This window comes from Podarcis liolepis, assembly GCF_965112155.1.
Source record: "Podarcis liolepis genome assembly, chromosome: 5".
NCBI lineage: Eukaryota > Metazoa > Chordata > Lepidosauria > Squamata > Lacertidae > Podarcis > Podarcis liolepis.
Genome location: NC_139556.1, coordinates 39,539,028 through 39,554,879, shown reverse-complemented (window position 1 = coordinate 39,554,879; position 15,852 = coordinate 39,539,028). Strand labels below are relative to the sequence as shown.

The following is a 15,852-nucleotide window of genomic DNA, read 5'->3' as shown; positions in this document are numbered from 1 at the left end:
CCCTTGTGTGAGATGAAATGTTTGGATGTTCTTCAGATAAGCAGGGAGAAATTCATGGAGGAGAAGGCTATCAATGACTATACTCTGCATCAAGTAATGCTTCTGCATGCCAGGAGCTATGAGAAGGAGAAGTGGTCTTGTGCTCTGGTCCTGCTTGGTTTCCCATAGGCATCTGGGTGGCCACTGTGAGAACAGGATGCTGGACTAGAGGGGCCAGTGCTCTGGCCCAGGAGGCTTTCCCTCCCACCAGACCCCCCCCCCCCCATCAAGGACATTCAGTGCCCTGTGCAAAGGCTTCCAGGAGAGGGTGGAATACAAAAAAAAAGAAAAGCAAACATCATCAGAGTGTTTCCCAGCTAGATCTTATTCTGTCTCTCCCAACAGAGCATTCTATCATCATCTGGCATGCAGGAAGGATATTTATGGCATTTTGTTATGCTTTTCATTTTAAAATGTACCGGTAGTTTAATGTTTCTTGTAAGCTACAAGATTTGTATTTTGAAAGCTATGATACAAATAAAAAAAATAAAATAAAATAATGAAACCACTCGGGCATCCAAAGATACTTTGGATCCTAGCCTAATTCTAGGAGGAGGCATGAATATATGGTAAATGAGCAAATATTATTTGAATTGAAATTACATGGCATAATGCTGGTGGTGTGGATTTAGTGCCACAATGATCCAAGATCCCACTCAATGGAACTTTATTTTGATTTATTTATTTTTGTATGGTCAGTGTGAAGTCGTTATGGTTGCCAGTGTGATGTGAGTTGAAGCCAGAGAACACTTTCATTCAAAGCCTTTTACAAATGAGACAATTTTTCAGATGAACCAAAGAATTCTTTTTATAGCACAAAATAAATTAGATAGAAAACGAAAGTGCAACAAGATGCCTCTTACTGTAGGCTGCACAACAGATGTTACAACATGAATATATTTATTGCTTTCAGAAAGGAGCAATTCAGGGCTAACAAGCAAGGGAGTTATACAACTTGCCCAACTTGATATTTATTTATAGGATTTTAGCCAACTGGGGCAGAAGCATATTGCAGCATATGGACCGTACAAGATGTGGTTTCCACCAGCAGCTTACAATGGTGCTGTGAACATCGATATTAGCATTAAACGCAGCCTTTGAAGCATTATCTCCCTTATTAAAATGAGTACGTAACATGTAATATAATTAATGACAGGGTCATAAATGGCTACTAATCTGACTGCCCATGGCAAGTATGAATCACCTCCAGTCATGCTAGATAAGGAACATTTGCTAAATTTGAGGAGTTTTGGTTCATTCATTCTTCCTTAATCCATCTACTAACATAGGAAGTTGTGGATAAGTTGACTAGTGCAAATTTGTGTGGGCTAGTACTATTTGTACATTCCCTGCCTGTCCCCCGAGCTGATTAATAACACATTTCTTCAGCCAAGTTTATATAATGTGCACATGCTGCTGTGTCTTTTACTGGTATTGCCTTCTGATACAAATCAAAACTTCAAAACGACAAGCAGCCACCAAAAATATTGATCATAATAGAATGCAACATCTACACCTTGCCTTAGATATAATTAATGTCGGCCACTGTTTCTCAGACAGGCATGTGTTTTGCAGGCTGCAATCCAGCTCAGGAAAAGTAACTGGAGGTCATAATGTCATAACATTAAAAGACATTAACAAATTCTCTGGCATAGTGGTTGAGAACTAAGAATTCTCTGGGAAAACAGACAACACAATAAAGATTAACAACTGGAGTTAAAGCATTCAGGAGTGAAAGTGGAAACTTTGGGTCAGCCACATGTGTTCAGATATACTATACAGCATTTCCATCAAAGAGATTATATGCAACGGCATGGAATTCTGCTATTCTAAAGGGATTCAGGTCAGGCAACATCTCAGAATTACAGTTATCAGAATCTGACCACAAGCCTGAGTTCCAGGGTTGTTGACGTCCACCTTCATTCTATAGCGCAGGTAATTTATTTCCCAGTGATTGGCCCAAAAAGATAGATTAAAAAAGGACTAAATTCCAGCTATTGCACAATTTCCAATGGCTAACTCTAGTCTTATAGCTTAAGCACCTTCCCCATCTCAATTCTTTTCAGACAGCAACCCCCCTTGTATTAGTCATTCAAGAATTGCAGCTGAAACCTTTTCTGTGTTCCAACAGCAGTTTCCTAGGGAACAGCTTTTCAAAATATGCAGGTATACAACCCACCTGCACTGGAAAAATATATATTTGGATCATTTCTTTGTCCCCGCCCCCACCCCAGTTCACTGAACTACTGACTGGATATGAGAATGGGTTTTATAACCTGGTTGCCAAGCAGCCAGCCTTTTATTGGGCCAAGAGGTAAAATGGTCTTCTGTTAAAATAATCAGGATTGGGGGCTAAATAGCCAGCTGACTTCAGAGTTTGCCAGCCTCCACTCATCATAACCAACCAGCTTCTCTCTCTACCATCTTGCCCTGAGCCCAAGATCTGTCCTAACTCACAAGGAGTTTTGTTTGTTTGTTTTGGTCTTGGCCTTACTTGCTCTGGGTGCCTCCAGACTGTCAGGGATCTGTGGGAAAGATTAAAGTGCATACCAGAACTTTAGGCGTGAGCAATGGAAGCAGACTGAGGTGCTCTGTTCCCCTAGTATAGCAAGCCCACTTTTAAAACAAAATGGACTTTTTGTGGTTAGGAAAGAGACCAGGAAGTATATTGAAAAGTCTGAGATGAACAGATGACTAACAGGTAGATGACTAACAAGCAAAGTAGGACGAATGCAGACAAATCACTACAAATGTTCAGTGAATCTAACTGCTGTGGGATGAATGCTCAATAAAGAGATCATCTGGAGGGGTCCTCTGTCTACTGGCTCACCACTTTTGATACCCACAGCTCACAATCCTATTATAAGCTGCAAACAGAAAGTACCGTAAGCAGCCAGTGATACATCAATCTGGAGTGTGACTGTCACAGTTAATCCAGAACTTTGTTATAACATGGTGACAAAGGTAGGAATGCTGTAAGGCAGAAGGAAGCTAATATCGATAATGGAAACACAGCACCAATGCATATTCTGCTTTCAGGTAGATTTAATGAAAGACTCTGTGGCATACTCAAGACATACTTAGCTAAGTCCAGATATAAAACGTGCTTAGCCCAGTTGTAACTATTCAGCTATGTACAGAATGAACATGCCACAAATGCAAAGGAAATCCATTTTAGCACAAACCTAAAAATATTTAGGCGATCCCCTAAGAGGCAGCATTTCCCCCCTCCAAAACAAAACATAGATATCAGATAACAGATAACAGAGTAAATATTTACAAGTGCATTTCCTTTACAAAAATACATTTATTCCTAAGTAGGATAGACTGTCATTAATAATGACCTGGATTATTTTTTCACTTCAATTTGAATGATTCATAAGCTAAACTTTACAACCACAAAAAGGTTTATTATGTTACCACTTTTGACACAGAAAAAGAAAAGGCTTAAAATAGTTCATACCTGAAAAGAAAATTAACAACGGGATATTATGCAATTAGTTCTCTACATACTTCAAGAGCCGTTAGAGTACCAATTCAACCACCAACTACATACAAATAAGTTTAGAAGCATAACAGCTAATCTCTCTCTTCTCTGGTCCCTACCACTTGTTGTGATTCTCAAGGCAGTTTATTTTAGACTTGGTGCTGCTCATTGATGCAAATCTGTTGCTGTGTCTACAGATCTTCAACAAAATGCCATCCCATATCCTTCCCTGCCCCCCAATTTAATACAGACTTACTGTTTCTGCAGGGGTTTTCTTTACTTATCAGATTTTCTGCAAAAACAGTAAATCCAGATTAAAAGGGAAAATATCATGGGATGACATTTTGATAAGGATGTTGTGTGGACACTGCACAGAACTGGCATACATGAGCAGCACTATATCCACAATAAACTGCCAGGTGGAAGCAGCTCACATCTTATGCAAGGACACTTACAGTCCATCCTATGCAGGCTGACCCAGATGTCAGTCCTACAAAGTTCTGGGGGTGCTCACACCCAAGTAAGTGTGTACAGGAATACAGCACTCAAGAAGTTACCTGGGTTATTATTTTTTAATGCCACACAGTTTCTCTTTTCAATGGCTGACTGTAATGTGGTACGCTAATCTATGCATTTTTATTTTCTAGTCTAGAAAGCAAATAAAATTTTGTGGACAATTTTTTTTTTAAAAAGGTTAAAATTACTTTGAAAAGATGTATCAAAATGGACTATGTTGTGTATAATGCATAACACAGTGTTGCCTTATTTGCTAACCCACAGGACAGACATGATTGAAAGCAATGTTCTTTGCTAAAACAAACAAACAAAAATACTACAAAGATCTATAAAATGGATGTTAATACCTTGTCACATACTCCAGGCCTATTCTTTCTGGCTAAGGATTATGTAACTAAACCTCAAAGCTATTTTTAAAAGGCTGAATGAAATTAGTTTGATCAGTATTTTGTGCTTTGCAGATTTACAAGATCGACAGGGCACAGAGTTTTTGGTTCATAGGCCAGGTATAGCAGAGCCACCAGCACTGAAGCAAAAGCCTTTGTACCTTTTCGTAAGTGAGCATTTCTCAGGACCAATTTTAAAGCAACAGAGACCTTCAGGCACTCTCCAGCATCCAAGATCATCATTAAATGTGAACCCCTTGCCAAGAAAACAAAACAAATGCAGTTCTAGGAGGTATATTCCATTCATAGGGGAAATAAGCCCCCTGTGTTTTTGTGTCATCTTTTACAAAGATAACTAAGCATTCTGGGAATATTTCCTGGTCTCTCTCTCTCTCTTAAATTACTAATCCTGCTTGCTTATCACTCATTGACCTTGGGAAATGCGTATAAAGCAGAAATGCCCTTCTCTTCTTTTCACACACTGCTCTGCATAAAAGATGCTACAAGAAAAGCAGAGTGTCACTTAGCCCATTCAGCCTAACACTTAACTTCGGCAAGAGTCAAGAACAGCCATGGAAATGTGTACTTTTTATTTCAATTCTCCAGAAGCAGCACACACGTCTATCCTAAACTGTAGAAGAGGACCCTTCCCATCCAATCTTTAAAGCAGTTTTGTGTAAACAACTTGAATAAGCATTTTAATCTGGGAAAACGGGGGATTTTAATTTAGGAAAACTGTGTGTTTGTTTATTCTAATTTAACAGTATTGCATTATATAGGCATTTGAGATTGAAGAAAAAGAAAGTAAACCATTTGGCATGAAACCTTCAAAGAATACACATTACTAACTAGTTGAAATTTCGTTCAAGGGAAGAGAAACCAGGCAAAATCTTTATTTCTGTGCAAGAGATGAATCTAAACCTGTAGCATTGCTTCGATCCTGCAAATCAATCTACATATGTAACCTCATGTCTTATCCTATAGGGATCCCTATCTGCCCTAAGCTTGTATACTATTTACTGCTTACTTGCGGGCACAGCAGTGTTACAATTCTTTGGGCTGGGCATGCAGAAGAGTAGTTTCAAATGCCCAGGGTGAGATTAAAAGCTTTCCATTTCTTCTGTGAAAGGAAAATGCCAGCCTGCACATGGGAAACAGCTTCAATGTCCATGGAGACTATTTGCCCATCAAGCCCAGTATTGTCCACTCTTTTCTGTCAGCTGCTCTCCAGGAAGCAGTCTTTTCTATCCTAATTTTAACTAAAGATGTCATTTGAGACCTTCTGTATGTAAATCATGTGCTTTATTGCTGAGGTATGAACTCTCCCAATAGAAAACATGCCTTGGAATGAGAATCCTCAGCACATACTAGGCTTAGAGAAAGTGAGCAAACAGTGAAGCCATTGTCTGGTTTGATTTTATTTTTTACCCCCAGTCAGTTTGGCTATGGATATCTCTGTGTGCACTATCTTCATTTATGCAATGTTCCTCTGACACAGGAAGCCTGTGATAGTGCTCTATTAATATTTCATATTTAACTTGTTCTTGGCACACTGTTTATATATTTTTAGGAGTGATCAGATGAACAAATAGGTAGAATCGTCAGTGAACTAAGAAGTTAGAAAGTTCTATAGAAGACGACTGCACTTGGTGGTCCTTCCTACAATTACCCAACCAACTCTGTAGAGGCACTATACAACTGAACCAGAAATGCAATGGTATAAGCCACAAAGAGGTTACATGTGCAAGAAACATTTTAAGGCTCTTAGCGTTTCACAGCTCACAAGTCTGTCTTGGATTTCCATGCTTTTTTTTCCAAGTGGAAAATATTTGCTCCCATTAATCAAGGTTACGCTACTAAAAACAAAATGCAAAAAAATAAAAAATAAGATGAACTAGATGTTGGTTCCCAGCCCTAAACATCCGAGATGCTACTGCAATTGATGTAGAAAATCTTTGTAGCCAGACCCCAAATTCTAGTTTTTATATGGCCCTTTCTCTACGGAGAATAGCAAATTTTCTGCCAGCGTACAACATAATTACACAAGGTTTATAATTGTTAGATTTCTGAGGATTTGGACAAAACACGTTTAAAGGAAGCATGCTATTAAAATAAATAGATTATTTTGAGAATGTATTTTAAGTCAGTTGGAATGAAGTTTTGAAACATTACATTTACCTCCATGAATCAAAGGAAGGATTTAACAGCTCATTTTCCACAGGAAACCAAAAAATAGTTCAGAAATAAGTTGCACATACTCCATTTGTGAAAATAAGAAAGTCTTTTGTTTGTGGGAATTTTTAACAATGCTCAAGTTGGCAGAGCACTGATGAAGAAAATATGTCAATATTTGTTGCTATTGGAGGTCCTTCAGATCTTAAACGGCAACAATTTCAGTAGCTTAAGTAAAGCCACTATGCATACAACGGATCTGCACTGACAGATTTTTCAGGGCATCTTTGGATGTTACCTAAAAAAGCTGAAGACTATGGTCTATGCATCTCTTTCCAAGCTTTTGGGTTACATATGGGGAACATATGGGGTTACACTTTGGGGGAAAGTGGTGACTCCCATATCCTCTCCATGGCAAAGTATACACATTCTGCATCTGCACCCAAAGGAAGATGCAGGAGCTACTGCTTCGGGTGTCATCCAGGACTATGCAAACAGATACACAAATCAACGCATTAACTTTCTCCTCCCCTTGCCCTTCTAGGTAATATCCGGAATCATTCTAGTGAAACACAGTGCAAAGGGGGAATTTGCCACATCCTAAAATACTAACCTATACACAGAAGTAGGCTTATATAATGTAATTAAGATCCACTGCTAGATGTTACCTGTGTGTGTAAAAAAAATATCTGGCTAAGATCCAGATAAGTAGTTCCAAGAGCTTAAAGAAGCTGTGGACTCATTCTTCTCAAGCGGCAGCCTCACATACAGTGAAACAACTGCTTTGGAAACTGAAGTGAATTAGAAAATCAGTTTTTGATATGGCATGAGTGGCAGGCCAAACTGCTGAAAGGGGGAGAACGTTAGGCAGGTGCAAGCTCTCTGCACCCAAAATAGGAGTGTATGCAAGTGGTACTTCTGCACCATGCCCAGAGCATTTAACAGGTGATGGTTATTGACACTGTCATCAAGTATAAGTTAGAGGAAGACAGCATGGGCTTTAGTCCAGCCACTCCTTTTTCCTCCCATCTGCTGTGTTGTGCCTGACACTCCTGATCATGTTGTGGGGCACAGAAATGGCAGCCTACAGTTATTTCACCATCTACTTCCTACTTTTACATGCTAGGGCTGTGGTATTTGTACTGCCACATTTTCCTGAAGTGAATTAATTACATCATAGCATCCGAAAGTGAATGTAGTTACTTGTAGTGTGCCGTTTACTCTACAAATAACTCTGTTTATTAAAACTTGTACAGATCATTCAGCTGTATTGTTTTGGCTTTTAACTGTGCAAAAGTAATGGAAGACAGGAAACAAAATAACAATATGTTACTAGCTTTGTAATGATATCCATAAACAAAACACAACATTTTTAAAAGAGGAAGAATGCACATGCGATACCTAAGGCAGCCATTAGTATTTTTGTAACACTACCGCTTGTCAGGGGAAACCTCCCCCCTCCCTTGAACAGTCAGTGGGTTTTGGTCAGGTAGCTTTGTCAATCATGTTAAATCTGTTTCTGTTTCAGGTGTTACAACCAGTTCTACTATAGCTTTTAGATTCCAGATAACCCAAAAATGTGGTTGAAATGCCATTAACATTTTACAACATGTCGATGTGTTACTGAATATATTAAAATAATACAGACACATATTTAGGTGCAGTGGTCCTAATCTAGCACACTTAAGACCACCAATTTCAAAACTACCTCTTTCCCACATTGTTGCCTTCAAGGAAATCTGAAAAGGGAAGCCTGCAACGGCAACAGTTTCAAAAAATACCTAACACTTTTTATATTACAGTTTATGACGCTTCCTGTTTCTTCTTTTATTTAAAAAAATATTATGTAATAGACTTTTAAAAAGACAAAATAACCTTACCTGCTGCATGTTTACAGATTTGCTATTTCTGCAATTTAAAACTCTAGGTTAAGTTATATACACTGCTGAAAGGATATGAGACATTATACCATTTCAATTCAATACAAACTGTCGCATTTAACTTCTCTGACACAAAATCTAAAATTTCAAATTCTGCAAAGAGACTGCTGTATACTAACAAGTTGGCTACCTGGACCTATGGGGAACTGAATGAGAAAACGTTAGTGGCACAACAACCACATTTCTAAAACATGTATTATATACAAAAAAAAATGTAAAGGCATATTTAACCTTTTTATACAGTACTTTCAAACAACATTTTTCAGTAAGATAGTTAATGTGGAAAAAAAACAAACGAACAGCAACACCACATGTGAAAGAGCCGATGGCCATCTCTGCCGATGTAATCAATGTTATGGACCAAGGAAGGTTTCTAACAGGCAAAGCAAGTATTCCAGAGATTCAGACTATACATTTAACTATTTGGCTATGACTCGCAAACTCTGATGTCACAAACATCTTATGAATGTTTCAGTAGGAGAATGGCACTTGGATTACGCTAGCGGGGGGGAAGATAGTTGATCAGCTGAAGAAAAAGTCCGTATCTGCATGCTGGAATTCTGATCCTTGTTTTCTCACCCCCCCCAAATCCAGGCACGTCCATTCATTGTGCAATCTGTCGATGGGTAAATATAGTGCAGGTTTAGTCTCAGTGGGATCTGGCCCTTTGGTCTAACCGAAGTCAATTCTGGGTCGATACTGGAGTACCATGGGGTAAGACTAGAACCACAATGAAAACAGAAACAATGACAGCATGTAGACATAAGCACATATGCAGTAGAATTATTTAAAATGCATCAAAATATACTACCTACTCATCAACTTATACACATTAAAGAAGCAAAACGAAAAGGAGGGGCTCTGTATATTAAAACAACAAAAGTTGGGCTAGCTCTTCCCATGTCATGTCAGACTGCCTTGGAGATGAGCTGAAGTATTTCTCCTCAAATCAGACAATACATTGCCTAATTTCTGGACCAATCTGAACCCATTATTTCCCTCTGTATAGCCTTTCAAAGCAGCCCCTATGAAAATGTCATTTCCAGTCTGTTTATTCAGGCCTGCTTTGAAGCAGTGAACCTGGCGAATCTGCTGCTGGGGGCCTTACTGGGCTTCATCACATGTTCCAGAGAGCAGGAGGAAGCTAAATACACTGAGGGCTCTTGTGCCACTCACTATAGTTCAGCTTAACATAAGTGAAGGCAAAATTGGTGGGAGGACCATCATGTACGCAACCCTGGATAAAACTCTTCTTCCTTTACGGCACAAGTAATTTTACTGCACAAAAATAAAATTTGTCAATTATTCTAATGCTATTCCTAAATTGCTTTGAAATCTTAGGCTGAAATCCCATGAAGTCCTAAGCAGCTAAATAAACTATTAACATAAATTAAACTATCAAACACCATCTTGGGTGGTGAAAGGCAGGCCCGGCTCACCTGTGGGGCAGGGTGAAGCAGCCATCTTGGGTGGTAAAAATTCCTGAGGCAGCGCCCCCAAGATTTCTGGTGAGATCTTGCGAGACTTCAGTGAAATCTCAACAGAAATCAGTGCTGGTGCCAACACCACTTCTCTTCCAGCAGCAGAGGGAGCGGGGTGGGCAGTGCAGTAGCAGCACTTCCCCTTTTGCCTCTGGCGGCAAAACAGGACGTGCCGGCCCTGTTTTCAGGCAATTCAGGGATCATCCCATTGCTGCATGAGAATGCAGCTTTAGTTACATGTAACGTAACTTGAGCAAGCAGTGCTATAGGAGGGCAAATCACCTTGTGACATTTTGGCCTATCATTTTGGCTTATTATTTTACAAAAAGCTAAGGAATTGGATTATTTTATCAGAAGTTTAATTATCATCTCACTACTGAACTCTCTCTCTATATATATATATACATACAGGTGTTTGTTCTTTTCCCAGTTATCTTAATGAAACATGGCTATGAACTATTCACTCCTAGTCTCCACGTATCCTAACAATTAAAAGTGTTTAAATCATACACAAACAATTAAACAGCATCAGAGGGAGTCACCAAGGCTGCTGGTACAACCACAGCAGATAGAGGGGCTAAATACTACCTTCTAACTCCCATCTATGTGGTAGCCAGTCAACATCAAGTGCCAGCAGTACAGGGAGAAGTTTGCCCTCAATTGTTATAACATATCTCTGAAGTTTTCTTAGGATACTTATGTTTATATATCTATGAGCAAAGTAATCCTAACTCTGGCCAGGGGTCAGTGGGGTAAACAGAACGGCAGAGCCACTTCAATGTTCTTTAACTTATAATGGCCAGGGCAGGAGGGAGGGGCAGTGACATTCACTTCTCTCCCTTTTGTTGGGCTGTACCAGCTGCAGGTTGGCACAACAGACTGGGTCTCTCTTCAGGAGCTGGACTGGCTTAGGATCCAGCAGATCCATAGCTGCAGCAGGGGCTTCTGTGGTGAGGGAGCTCCCTGCACCCCCATAGGAAGAGGCCACTGGGTGGGAATGCCCACTGGATTCTAAGGTCCTACAGAAGTGCTAATCAGGACTTAGGACTATAGCCTTAGTGTCACTGTTTTATAGTATTTCTATCTTTGATATGTGCCTTGGGTATGCAAAAAGAAAAGTAGGATATAAATTTCACAAATAAATTAATAAATAAATATTATTACATGCATTAAAAAAATTAATCTGCATGACCTTCTGAAAGCACCTGAGGCTTATGACCTGCAAGGCTAATTTTGGTCTTGAGAGACTTTCTTATATGGAATTAAAAGGACACCCGCCACCCATTGGGCTTCATTAACAATGGTTGTGTTAATGTCATCTTAATGACTATAATGTGTACAGTCGGGAGTGCCTCTTACCTGATAAAAAGAGCCATCCTGTGAGCAGACTTGCGAAGATGAGCAGTTCTGACACCGAAACTGCGAAGGAGACGAGTTTCTGATCAGATAAGAGGCATCCACAACTGGACATGGATTATCAGTCATCTCATTTATAATTCTGTTTCACATTTGAGAATTTAATTATTTTACAATTAAGGCAGATATTGCATTGCTATCAGAGATTAACAGCAAAACGTATAACTTGTACTGGACCAATTTTATTAGTAGGCATATTCATTTTATAATCAAAAGAACTATAAAGGGAGCAAGGTGAAAATTACTAGAGCCTGATCTGAAATCCCCATTGTAAAAGGGGAATAAAAAGTGCTTCTGCATAAACAAAAGTATCCTCAATTGTTCCCTCTCCCTGCCTCCTGGTCTACAGTTTACCTACTCTTTCAGAATTGCCTACAGAGAGTTGGGAGTGTTCTTGGAGGATCCTCAACTCTTTTCAGGATTTGTGCAGCAAAGGGTGCAGATGCAACGAGAGGGAATTAGGAACTTTCTCCTTGAATGAGTGAAAGTGCTTTCCACTTAACTTGGAGGGCTTAAGGCACAAACTGGAATAAAAAAAGGCTACCTAAGGCTATAAGATATGCAAATAGTTTCTTAGTTGCGACTAGAATTCACTTAGAATTGAAAATATATAATCCCCCCAGCCATTATTTTATATTCAGTAGATGAATAGGGTTGTATACAACACTGTGTGAGTGCATGATAAGCTCATGCAATGGACCTTTCCCTTCCTCTGCTCCTCCCAATAAGCATCTCCATGGTGCAAGTTTTTCTAATCTGATACTGTGCATCCCTCCCCTCCACTTATGCAGCTATTTACAGCTCCAGTGTTCTGTAGGGGCACTGCAAGGAAAAGAGAAAGATGTATTGTGCAAGCTCCTATCTGCTCATACTAAGCATTAAACTAGTATAAGCCATGTTTTAAAAGTGCTACTAGTCTAAAGGACGATTTCTATCTACATAAATGATTGCAAAACATAACCAGGGATTATCTTTCTGAAGTCATCACTTTTAGCAATGCAAGTCAATTCCTTTCCAAATCTGAAAGTCCTTAAATATTATTGCATTTAATCATTTCTCAGCCTGTCTGAGTCATTGCTCAGAATACTATAATAGATGGTACTAATGGTACCCATGTCAAGTGCTCATCTTTTTGAAATGGTACTTTGTGAGGAAGCAGCTAACTACTAGATCTCTTTATGATAAATGTTCAAGTACCCTCCCAATTTCCCCAGATCTATTTCTCTTTTGTTTTTTGTAACCACTTGGCACCAAGCAGCTTTGTTTTCTGTACTTTTCACTGACAAATACATTCTTAGGCTGCAAGGCCCCCTTCTCCCTGGACTCCATGACTTAATTTTTACCTTAGTTCCCAGCAAGAAGTGGCTACTGCCAGCTGGTTTCCTTGTTTACACTCTGTGCCAAAGCAGCCAAGGTGGTGCTGGTTTGGAATAACCATCAGTTATCATGCCACTGTATCATAAAATTTGGGAAATCATGGACTATTGGAAGCCAGCAATGCATTTTTAAATAGCTATTAATAAGTCCTGTTGAGGCTTTTAAAGATAAATTTAGAAACTTAAGATAGCAAATAAGCTATATATATACAAAATAAATTATTAGAGTTAAGTTATTTCTAATTTTATTTACATTTTCGCCTCGTAGTCTCCATCTTGTCATATAGATGAATTCCATAGTGTGATCTTTCCCCATGATCTCCCCATTGCATAGTACATCCAGCTTAGAAAGAAAAGGAAAAGGGAAGTACTGTAAATCACAAAATAACCTTAAGAGTAAAAAACACAAACATAAAAACACCAATTTCCATAAATTATTGCAATGTTTCCTAAAACTGATTAGTATATAAGAGGCAATGATAGGGAATATAAACGAGAACACATTATCCTAGTGCAACATAATGCTATTGATCATTGTTTAACTGAACAAAATACAAACAAAATGGCCCTGATCCAGAAAGATCTTTTTTTACAAGTCCACGTGTATTTTTACTTTCAATCCAGACACGAGACCCAGCATCTATACATGCCACCTACAATGAGACAAACTAGAAAAGCTGCTTGGATTGCGGCATATCAACTTGGAGTGTTTTTAAACCATGATTTACTTGGGAGTCCATTTGATCCCATTATCAGATTAAAAGGTAAAGGGACCCCTAACCATTAGGTCCAGTCATGACCAACTCTGGGGTTGCGGTACCTATTTATCTACTTGCACTTTGACGTGCTTTTGAACTGCTAGGTTGGCAGGAACAGAGACCGAGCAATGGGAGCTCACCCCGTCACGGGGATTCGAACCACCGACCTTCTGATCGGCAAGTCCTAGGCTCTGTGATATAACCCACAGAGCCACCTGCGTCCCTATTATCAGATTAGTAAAGGGCTTTTAGCGAGCATAGGAAAGCTACATGATTGTGATTTTTAAAAAAGTAAGGTGGAGAATGTACAAATAAATTTGCATATGCTGCTTAAGGGGAAAAAAGGGAGGGGCAGCCAGTCTGATCATTAAGGAAGGCAAATAATTATTTTACATACAAGTACAGGAAACTGCCTTATACCAAGCTACAGTATTTGTCCATCTGGTCCACCATGGGCAGCTTAAATATGCAACAGTTCTCCAAAGTTTTAGGCCAAGGCCTTCCATGTGATCTTAGAAAAACAAACTGGAGATGGCAGAAACTGAACTTGGAACTTAATGAATGCAGCCATGTGCTGTATCCATAGTGCTATGTTCCCTCTTCAAATCACTATTTATGGCCAAAAATGCCAATGTTCAATTTGTTGGCATTTATGGTTATAGAACCTGTCTTACTCCTACAGCTGCTTTCACAGTTAGAGCTGAAGGATAGATTATTAATGTCTCATTGTCTGAGTGAGACAAAACTTCCTGTTTCATTGTAATAACACCCATCTATATCTCAGCGTTAGAAACAAATACCATTTCAGATGAAGTAACACTTTCACTGAGGAAATGTTTATGCAGTTAGTAGCATTTTTCACTGGGGTCACATTAATGCTGATTTCTCAGTGAATAATAATAACCAGTAAAAGATAGGCTTTACCCTCGATTACGACACTAAAACTGCAATCCCATGCACACTTACAGTGGAGTACACTGAACTCAGTGTGACCGGCATCTTAGTAAATTTGGAAGGGGCTGGCTTATTGACATTAAAGCCAAACAATATTTGTACATCTGAAGCCTGACATGATATGTCCATTTAACTTAATCACAGGAAGGAGTGTAAAATCTTTGGCTTGTTGTCTATCATACCTCATAAGAACTTGGAAGCTTTAATTTTAAACTTAGAAACTTCTTGATGGTCCCTACAGTAACTCGCGTAGAACACCGGATGAATTTCTTCATCAGACCCTAAGGGAAAGAAGACAAAAAACTGTAAATTTGAATACACATTTCAGTCTTTGTTGGGTTCCAAAATGAAACCCAATGAAAAACAGACAAACCTGCTTGATCATTCATAGGATGAGAAAGTACTACAGCTAAGTGGTAGAACACATTTAGAATTTGGAAGCCTTAGGTTAGCTTCATTTGACAAACTTTCAGTTACAACACAAATGCTACTCTACTTAGTGTTGTTTTAGGGCAGCATGCCAGCTGTTATAAAGGTATGCTCACAGGTGTAACAAAACTTTTATACATAGAACACTTTCCTTGTGAGATACAATTGGCACCCACTCTTTTAACCTTTCAACAGCAGCTGAAAACCTGGTTATTTGCCCAGGCTCTTAGTGGACTTCATTGTTAGTACTGATGTTTATTTTAGCTGGCTGGTTTTAACTACTCTATTTTTAGTACTTGTATAATGTGTCTCAATTTGTTTTAATTTGCAGTTAAATGGAATGGTATTTGCATTGAAGGGCAGGTAAGAAATGTTTTAAATAAAACACTGACATTTGAAGACCAAACAACACATCTGCCTATATTTTCGACTGCCGCTATATGGGAAAGTAGCAGGCTGATTTCAAGTGGAGAAGTGGCAATAGGCAAAAGGGTGCTGAAACTTCCCCTGCTGTTTTATGTATTCTAACAAGACTCAGTGACTGAAAATGAGCCCATGGGGGTGGGGGTGGGGCAACCTGGGTACAGGTGTTCCAAAGCAAAAGCAGGGGAAGGGTTCAGCCTTCCTATAGTTTTGAAAAAGAATATTATAGGTTTGTGGGTCAGTCTGGATGATACCCTGGGTCCCTCCAAGCCTATGCTCCTTTATCAAGGAGGCTTTAAATCTACTAGAAAAGGTTGCTGAACTGATCAGACCAGTTCTTTTGTCAAGGTCACTGTCCCTGGCAACTTAAAGAATGATCTCTGTTGCCATAGAGACAAATGGATGGACTCCCCCCTCCCCTGGCTGGATGCCTTGCCATCCTAGGATGGAGAAGAATAGGCCAAGGAGGGCTGTG

General features: G+C 39.3%; 2 protein-coding genes across 9 annotated transcripts in view; one reads left to right on the top strand and one right to left on the bottom strand.

The window, feature by feature from the left end:
- The window catches only part of ANKRD1 (ankyrin repeat domain 1), a 190,615-nt gene that overhangs the window by 95,090 nt on the left and 79,673 nt on the right, over positions 1–15,852 (top strand). The window lies entirely within an intron of this gene.
- PCGF5 (polycomb group ring finger 5) overlaps positions 923–15,852 on the bottom strand; it is a 39,838-nt gene continuing 24,908 nt past the window's right edge. For 5 of the 8 annotated variants that reach the window (XM_083503243.1, XM_083503241.1, XM_083503240.1 and 2 more), the window contains exons 7-10: positions 14,708–14,806; positions 13,067–13,156; positions 11,381–11,440; positions 7,786–9,260 (exon numbers count right to left, since the gene is read on the bottom strand). In XM_083503243.1, the coding sequence (XP_083359369.1) occupies positions 9,213–9,260; positions 11,381–11,440; positions 13,067–13,156; positions 14,708–14,806 (297 nt within the window). In that variant the 3' untranslated portion in view covers positions 7,786–9,212. Of the gene's footprint in view, positions 9,261–11,380; positions 11,520–13,066; positions 13,157–14,707; positions 14,807–15,852 lie in introns of all 8 variants that reach the window. The other 3 variants (XM_083503246.1, XM_083503245.1, XR_014526191.1) reach the window with 2 other exon arrangements.